The sequence below is a fragment of the Urocampus carinirostris genome, chromosome 5, assembly GCF_059441175.1.
Source record: "Urocampus carinirostris isolate Australia breed hairy pipefish chromosome 5, RoL_Ucar_1.0, whole genome shotgun sequence".
Lineage (NCBI taxonomy): Eukaryota > Metazoa > Chordata > Actinopteri > Syngnathiformes > Syngnathidae > Urocampus > Urocampus carinirostris.
In genome coordinates, this window is record NC_142353.1 from 14602969 (window position 1) to 14612807 (window position 9839).

The following is a 9839-nucleotide window of genomic DNA, read 5'->3' on the forward strand; positions in this document are numbered from 1 at the left end:
TTTTGTACTACCCAACATATTTAAGGTGGGGTAAATTGTTTGAAGTGTCCTTTAAAGTTGAAAGTTAAATGTTTGTGTTAAGTACGTGTTAACAATGGCAAAGTTCAACGAGCCTTTATGCTTTATTTTTCCACTCCGTCTATCTGCTTTTATCTTAGTCAAGTCAAGTCATTTTTATTTGTATAGCCCTAAATCACAAAGAGTCTCAAAGGGCTTCACAGATTGATACACTATATTACACAAACTATTTTCAACCGACAAGAGGAGTAGGTTATTCGTATGCAATGGAGTAGAAGTGAGTTTTAAGTTTAGATTTAAACATTTCCACTGAGGTTGCAGATCGGATCTCAGGGGGAAGAGCATTCCACAGCACCGGTGCCCGGATGGAGAACGCTCTCGAACCAGCAGAAGACTTCTTTGCTCTCGGGGTCATCAGAAGACCAGCACTCTCAGATCGTAGGCTTCGGACCGGGACATAGTGGCAGATCAGATCTGAAAGATAAGAGGGAGCAAGTCCATGTATGATTTTGTACAATACTAAGAGAACTTTGAAGTCACATCTTTGGCTAACTGGGAGCCAATGCAGGTTAGCCAAAATCGGTGTTATGTGATCGTACTTTTTTGTCCTAGTTAAAAGCCTCGCTGCGGCATTTTGTACTAGCTGAAGAGACTTGATTCTGGACTTCGGGAGACCGGAGAGTAGTGCATTACAGTAATCGAGACGGGAGGTAACAAATGCATGAATTATTGTTTCCGCATCAGACTGAGACAGTATTGAACGGATTTTAGCAATGTTGTGAAGATGGAAGAAGGCAGTTCTAGTAATTTGCTTTACATGCATCTCAAAGGATAGATCAGGGTCAAATATGACCCCTAAATTTTTAACTGAGTCACTCTGTGTGATGTGACATTTGTCAATGTTCACAGCAGTTTTTGAGAATAAGTCACGGCATTTAGAAGGACCAATGACTAACATTTCGGTCTTTTCAGAGTTAAGACGCAAGAAATTGAGTGACATCCACTCTTTTATCTCAGTGAGACAGGCCTCCAAATTTCCACAGTTTAGTATGGAAGATTCCTCCAACGGAAGATATAGTTGAGTGTCGTCTGCATAGCAGTGGAAGCTGATATTGTACTTGCGAATAATATCACCTAATGGAAGCATGGCAGAACACACTAGGCAGGAGTAATAATGGGCGCAGAGAGTGGTTGGAGAGTGACGTCATGCTTGTCTCTGGGTTTCATTTTTTCAGTGTAGCATAGTGGGGTGGGCTCCTTGGGGGGGGCACGCAAGGCACCATCAATGGGGCGCGGTGCGTATGACGTCTGATTTTTTTTTTTAATTAACTTTCCAAAGAATCAAGTGCAATTGTACCTGCACTACACATTGACGAGGTTTTGTCTACATTTACCTTCACACTCTGCATATAGCACCGAGTTTAAGCATAGAGTACGAAGTGAAGCAGACCCTCAAGTGACCCCGTGAAAAAACAACCTGAATGAAGAGACAAATTTCTTGGGGGGGCGCAAGTCGGGTCAAACCATGTTGACTGTATTTGTATAACCTTTAATCACAAGAAGGGCTGCACAGACTATTACTGACTACGGACTAGTATTACGCCATCATCTAATCTAAAACCTTAGTATGAGGAAAATGAAGGAACCTTGAGCACAAGAGAAAAATGAGATGCATCACATCGAACAATGACCCTCAGTTTTAAATACAGTATGTCCACTGGATTTCGCCTAAGCCAGGCTCCACTCCCAAAGCAAATCAACCACTGTAGTTGTATTTGGTGACTATCATTCATCAATCAAAGAACATTTAAAGAAACACCCATACCAATGTGACTACTTTAAGGAGCTGTCCCAAAATTGGAAGTTTTTTTACTTGCATTTGCCATAAGAGGCCAGAAACAAAGTAATTGGTTTTTAGTTATTTCTTAAGGAGTAAATTGGTTTAAGATATGACTATTTCTAAATAAAGGCACGATCCGGGAGCTAATTAATCTCGCATGTAGAGGGGCCACTGAATGCATTTCTAATCAACCGTAATTGCTTACCATGGCTCTGTCGAGCTGGGATTCGGACGTGTATGACGTCCCACTGGGAGGCGCTCCGTGCAGGTGCTGTTGCACAAGCTGGATGGCCATCGTCATCTGGTCATCTCTGAATAAGCGGGTTCGAGTGGCCACGGGCACCGTCACACTCTGCGGAGCTGAAGAGACGGGAGTGCGGTGTAAACTAGCAGTATGACAACTAGGGCTGCAACTACATTAACCATTATTTTAATAGGTGATGAGTCTGTCGATTATTTTGGGGGGATAAATCAGATACAAAAACCCATGTTAATTTCTTCCTGCTTGTTTAGTTATTGAGGATTTGGACAGTTAAATAGAAAAAAAAACAATATACAGAGACCCATCACCACTCCATGCTTCGATTATCGCTGATTCAGTCCTTTGCAGAGTTTGAATTGAATTGTCTTTGTCATTGATACTGTGTCGTGCATTGTGTTCTGTTAGAGAGTACACCATGGGGAAAGATAAGGCTGCGCGCTCCATGTTTGGTGGGTATGATTGTATACGCAACTGTGATAGGCTAGTGTATACAGTCTAACAGCAAGGGTGGGCATGTGCATTCAACGTGTCTAAATCAAAATAAACCGGGAATCACTGTGACCGCTTGCTTTTAGGGGCTCTTTACATCAAAACATAAATTCATCAATTAATCGACTTTATCGTCGACGGCGACTTTAATCGGGCATGTTTATTGACTGTACTCCCAAATCCTTTCAATTGTGGACTCCCAAATCTACTAATTGTGGACTGAGCAATTCGGAAAACGCTGGACTGAGCAATTCGGAAAAACGCTGGACTGTGTAATGTAAGATCAAACATTCGGGAACTCTGACCCTCACAATCAACATTGCGTGCAGCAGCAACCACAGCCTCCCAGACACTGTTCAGAGAGGTGTACTGTTTTCCCTCCTTGTAAATCTCACATTTGATGAGGGACCACAGGTTCTCTATGGGGTTCAGATCAGGTGAACAAGGAGGCCATGTCATTAGTTTTTCTTCTTTTAGACCCTTTCTTGCCAGCCACGCTGTGGAGTACTTGGATGCGTGTGATGGAGCGTTGTCCTGCATGAAAATCATGTTTTTCTTGAAGGATGCGGGCTTCTTCCTGTACCACTGCTTGAAGAAGGTGTCTTCCAGAAACTGGCAGTAGGACTGGGAGTTGAGCTTGAGTCCATCCTCAACCCGAAAAGGCCCCACAAGCTCATCTTTGATGATACCAGCCCATACCAGTACCCCACCTCCACCTTGCTGGCGTCTGAGGCGGACTGGAGCTCTCTGCCCTTTACCGATCCAGCCACGGGCCCATCCATCTGGCCCATCAAGACTCACTCTCATTTCATCAGTCCATAAAACCTTAGAAAAATCCGTCTTGAGATTTTTCTTGGCCCAGTCTTGACGTTTCAGCTTGTGTGTCTTGTTCAGTGGTGGTCGTTTTTCAGCCTTTCTTACCTTGGCCATGTCTCTGAGTATTGCACACCTTGTGCTTTTGGGCACTCCAGTGATGTTGCAGCTCTGAAATATGGCAAAACTGGTGGCAAGTGGCATCTTGGCAGCTGTACGCTTGACTTTTCTCAGTTCACGGGCAGTTATTGTGCGCCTTGGTTTTTCTACACGCTTCTTGCGACCCTGTTGACTATTTTGAATGTAACGCTTGATTGTTCGATGATCACGCTTCAGAAGCTTGGCAATTTTAAGAGTGCTGCATCCCTCTGCAAGATATCTCACTATTTTTGACTTTTTAGAGCCTGTCAAGTCCCTCTTCTGACCCATTTTGCCAAAGGAAAGGAAGTTGCCTAATAATTATGCACACCTGATATAGGGTGTTGATGTCATTAGACCACACCCCTTCTCATTACAGAGATGCACATCACCTGATATGCTTAATTGGTAGTAGGCTTTCGAGCCTATACAGCTTGGAGTAAGACAACATGCATAAAGAGGATGATGTGGTCAAAATACTCATTTGCCTAATAATTCTGCACTCCCTGTATGTTTTTTTTCCCCATATGCATTCCAAAAGGATAAAAGATTGTAAAGGACTTTATGTGTGTGCGACTGGCATCTACAAAAAATGGTACCTCTCTAAACTAAAAATCGAAAATACAAATACATAAACTGAGAGAGACACGATACACAAGTGAGATAAACAACAGTATTTTATTCAACAGGAGTTAAGGATAGGAGAGAAAAACAAGCTTTGTAGAGATGAATACAAGCTCTCGACATTTTATCCAAGAACTGTACAAACTGACAAATATTTCACATCTTGATACTTTTAGTTGTGATTATATTTCCTAACAACCTGTTGTATCAAATTCAATAAATACAGTACAGTACTCCTAATAGTCAACATAAGATAACGACGTGTACAGGAATTAACAAAATGTTGGCAACATTTCAAGGGGCATTGTGTATAAGATATCGACTTTCGTACTAGAAAAAAAGGTTCTTTTTTTTATTTGAATAATACAAATACATGAACTATAATATACAAATACATGCATATCTAAAAATATCAATTTAATTTACTACAGGGAGAACTCGTTTTTGGTTGCGGTACACAATACAGTGACATCTAGTGGTCAAATATTACACAGTGCCCCTTCAAAGTAAACAAAGCCATAGGCCACTTGCCAACAGAAGTGGTATTTTCTACCCAGAAAAAGCAATATATAAGTCTTGGATAATTTATTGCATACATAAAAACAGTGAACAGAAAATCCATTGCTGTAGTTAAGGTCACAATTTACTTTTAGTGAACGTATTTCTGTAAGAAAAAGAAAAAGATAAATGCTAGCTAACATGAAAAGTGTCGATAAAGAAATTGCAAGATAATCAAGACAGCAAGTTCTAAGGGAACTCGTAGCACCAAGAAAAATTTTTTTTTCAAGATAATTCATCTTGATTTTAGATACAGCAGGACATTATGAGGCAATTCCTCTGTCTTGGCAGGCATGTGTTTACACTTAAACACAATTTTGATGTTCATATTAAACAAAAATATCACAAACACTTGAGCTACAAAGTGTATCAATACAATGTACTCATATATAAGATATATACATACGTGTATGTATATATTATTGGACATAAACTGGCCTTTTTTTGCATTTTGTATTTAGAATTATTTTCACATACAGTATATACTGGAGTTGTATAAATTATGCTAATGCTCGCGGTATTCTAAATGGGTTTATACAACTATCATAGAGCCTTTACATTAGAAATGAGTTAAAATACCTAATAATGCTAACTATCGGTTTACCAAACACTGTGGCCAGTAATTATATTTATCAATTCTGTCATTTGAAACTTTAGTTAAATAAAGTTTGTTGAAGGTCCCTGTTAAGCCGCTGAATTTACAGCCAAAAGACCAAATCTAAATGAGACAAAATGCAGTAAAAGTAGGAAAAAAAAAAAAACTAAGATTGTATCGTAGTTTTCTTTTGAAATAAAAATCTAATAAGAAATAGTATAAGAAAAACAACTATTACATTTTTTTTTCTCCTAGATATTTAATGGAACTTTTTGCAGTTTGCTTGCCGGTCCACTGTAAAAAAAAAACAGTTAAAGTGTGAGAATTTATACACACACACACACACGATATATATATATATATATATATATATATATATATATATATATATATATATATATATATATAAATGGTTAAAGTAAAGCAAAGATAAAAGTTTTGAAAAAATAAGTTAAGAGGTTTTTTTCTAAATATCGTCAAAAAGATGTATTTTATTTTCTTACCATTTTGTCTGGGCTAATAAAAATATGGGAAAATAAACAGTAATACTCAAACAATTATTGAGAACATGGGTGAATTAGTTAATTAGATAATAAAATGAGAAAGAAGGAATTACATTTTCTTACTCAATTTTTGCAGTTCCACACTGAATGAATTTTAGTTCGCAATTCAAAAATACATATAGGATTATTGTGAAAAAAATACTTTGGAAAATATGAGCATCTAAACCCCAAAAAATATGCCAGCACAAAAACATCAAAGGTTATCATTTGTACTGTGTAAAATCAAATACCCAATTTTATCCGAATTTTATATAGCGTGTTAATATCATGAAATTGGAACCCTTACTCCTAAATATTTTGCGTAATGTCAAATAATCACCCCGATGAAGAAATTCTTGATTTACCACCAGAAGAGCAGAGCAATCCATAACTTTGCATAGATTGTGATCACTTTTTTGTAAGTTACTCCTGCTATCTAGTAGTAGGTCCTCTTCATGTGACAGGTGCAAACCGAATGACTGGAGTGAGGCGCCTCCTCCCTGCGCCTTGACTGCTCTCTGTACATAGGCTCCTCTCTCCATCCCCTAGCCTCCTCTCTGCGCTCTCTGTATATGGGCTCCTCTCTCCACCTCTGACCCTCCTCCCTGCGCCTCGTCTCTTCTCTGTACGTGGGCTCGTCTCTCCACTTCTGCGTCTCCTCCCTGCGCTCTTTGTATATGGGCTCGTCCCTCCACTTTTGCGCATCTTCCCTGCGCCTAGGTTCCTCTTTGTACATGGGTTCCTCTCTCCACTTCTCTTCCACCTCCCGAACCTTCTTCACTTCCGGGCGAGGTGATGATCTGACGTCCCGGCCCTTTTCTCCAATCAGAGCTTTGGAGGGTACACGCAAGTTCTTTGGCGAGCTCTGCATCTGGACCCTTTTGACGTGGTCTACGACGTACGGTCTTCCTTGTAGATCATTGGGTGCCCCGTGTGTGACAATTTTCTCCACAGGGTGTTTTTTGGATGGTTGAGGGGGGACCTTGTAGGCCTCTAGCTTACGTTTCTGACTCAGGGCAGAAGCGCAGCAGATGATAAAAATGATGACGATTAGAACAGAGGTCACAACGATGATGATGAGCATGTGCTCCTCCAGGAAGTCCACCACCCTGGTCAGAACAAAGTCCTTGAGGCGGATGATGGTCATGGTGATGGTGTTGGTGAGTGTTGGTGTGTCTGAAGCTTCTGGAGTTTGGGTGGCACCGCTGATTTGGATGGGAGAGCGAGTTGAGAGGTACTTAGGGAAGAGGAATTCTAGCCCTTCGTCACCGCTACCATCCATGGACATGTTGTAGAACATGGGGGCACCCCGAGCCATGCCGCAGCACAGTGACAACAAGGTCACGCAGGCCATATGCAAAATCAAGCGGGATGCCATCTTTCCTGCAACATCAACAAAATATTTAGCAACCACACAGTCAAATCTCATGACTTTTCCACCACTCAAATGTTTTGTTTACGCAGAATTAGATGTTGCTAATATTAATGTGGTGGCTTGCATCAGGGATGCTCAAAAGTGAGAGCTGCTAGCATTAACCACATCAGCGATACTATAACAAGCAGCATTAGCGAAGCGAGCTTTTACGACTAGATAGCATCTGTGATTAGGATCACCAATTTGGCACAAAACAGAATATTATAACCCTAAAGGTGCTGTACAGAATTCAAAACTTTATTGCTCTTCGCCGCCATCTTCTGGCTCAAAGTCAGCCCCAGTCAGCTCATTTATCAAGTATGTGCATTTCTTAGACGCGCTGGAATACACTATTCTCTTAACATCTTTTTGAGGGGTTGGATTGGCGTTTGTATTGTATTTGAAAGAGGACTTCCTTACTTTTACCATTTTCATGCTACACTAAGAAAAACGATGACGAGTATAAAGTCAATGGCCACCTACCCTCCTATTTGAGATAAAAATCAGATAGGCACAGTGGAAAAAATATATAAAGGCTCTTTGAACTCAGTTGGCCATTGTTAACACACACTAAATCGAGAAAATGTTCTCCTTTTAACTTTTTAAGGACACCTCAAATGAATCACCCCACCTTTGGTGAGGCTTTAAAAGAATCTGTTTTCTGTATCTATCTATTTTATGATTATGCCACACCAATGACTAGCTAGTTGTTTATTTCCTTTTATTTATTTAATTATTCTCATTGTGGCGTGGATAATTTTTTTCTGCCTTACTTTAGTTTTGGTGCTTTGCTATTATATTCATTGAGAATGTATTTAAATAATTCTACATTGTTGAGCTGCTCAGAAAATATAATTATTTTTAACTCACAATCTCTTAAACCTTTCTTTGCTGTATGATTATTTTATTTATTATTGATGATTTAATTTCACCTTTATCCATTTATTTAGGATTTATTTTATGAAGAAAAAAACTTTGTTAACAGTAAAAAGCAGTTATCAGAGCTTTTTAAGTGGAAAACCTGATTCTGCCCAACATCACCTCAGTTCCCGTAGACCCAAAGTAAATTGAGTCTGAGACACCTAGTTTCAACTGAACCGACAACATCACAGTACATGTCATTTTTTTCTGGGTTGTGTGTAAAGTTCACAGTCTGAAAGTGACAAAATGGCCTCTTCTAGATGACTAAAAATTCCCGTGTTCGCTTAATTCACATATGTCAAAGTCAAGGCCACATCTAGCCCCCGGGCAGATTTTCTTCAGCTCCTAAGATGGTCTTGATTCATTATTGGTGAATGACAGAATTTTTCAGTATATCTAGACTTCAGCCTGTTTTTGTAAAAATATAAAATATAGGCTCCTGGTGGTGCTTCAATAATAGCGGCTTCTTTAATATCATGTCTATGTGAGGGGGATATTTACGCCAAGGACATTTTTTTTGGGTGACAATTGAAAATTACAGAATACTGCCAGAGTCACAAACAAATATTGCTTTATTTATCTGATGATATTGGAAGATATTTGTTAGCTTTTCAGTAGGTTCAATATAGTTCACAAGACTATGTGTGGTTTAAAAAACTCATTCAATCAGTCTGGCTGGCCCTCAGTTTATAGCTTAATTTTTCATTTGTCCCTTCCGTCCTTTTTACTTTTGATGTTCTCCTGATACTAGCTACGAGTTTATGTAGCTATGATACAAAATATAATAGGTTGCTGTAAAAGCTATCATTTTAGCTAGGTATCTAATGTTTAATGTTGTCCCCCTCAAATTTAGGTGTCATATTTGACCCCAGTATGTCCTTTCGAACACAAGTTAAGACTATTTCTGGAACAGCTTTTTTCCATCTTCGCAACATTGCTAAAATTCGCCCTATGCTGTCTTAGTCGGATGCGATGTCGGATTATAATTCATGTGTTTGTTACCTTCCGTCTCGATTACTGTAATGCATTAGTAGCTAAACCCCTGGTACCAAAAGTGAATACACACTTAGGTAAAAGTTCCTGAAGTTCAATATTTTTGTGGTCACCATGATTTTGCAGAACCACTTTAATCCTCTTGGCCATGGATTTCACCAGAGCCTCACAAATTGTCACTGCAATGCTCTTCTGCTCCTTCATGACAACATGACTGAGCTGGGGGATATTCAACATCTTTTGCTTCTCCACCTTCCGCTTGAGGGTGCCCCAAAGATATTCTATTGGATTTAGATCTGGACACCTGCTTGGCCAATCCATCATCCCCTTTACCCGTAGCCCCTTTGGAAAAGCCTTGGTTTTCTTAGAATTGTATTTGGAGTCATTGTCATGCTGGAACATTTCGGTGCCACCCAGTTTATGGAAGGAGGGAATCATTCTCTACTCTAATATTCCACAGTACTTACTTGAGTTTGTGTTACCCTTAATGCAATGCAACTCCCCAATTCCATTTGCACTTATGCAGCCCCAAACCACGACATTCCCAAAACCATGCTTGACTTTAGGCACGATACGAAAATGTTTGTGCTCCTCACTTGGTTGCCACCACACATGATTCACACCATCTGAGC

At 39.7% G+C, this 9839-nt stretch overlaps 1 protein-coding gene across 1 annotated transcript; it reads right to left on the bottom strand.

Annotated features, from left to right (window-relative positions):
* Positions 1 to 6315: 6315 nt before the first annotated feature.
* tmem119a (transmembrane protein 119a) lies at positions 6316 to 7257 on the bottom strand. The gene is made up of 2 exons (XM_088335039.1): positions 6632 to 7257; positions 6316 to 6445 (listed from the first exon to the last, which is right to left on the bottom strand). Exons 1-2 carry the CDS (start codon positions 7255 to 7257, stop codon positions 6316 to 6318), a joined length of 756 nt encoding a protein of 251 aa, XP_088191165.1.
* Between the last annotated feature and the right edge of the window lie 2582 nt (positions 7258 to 9839).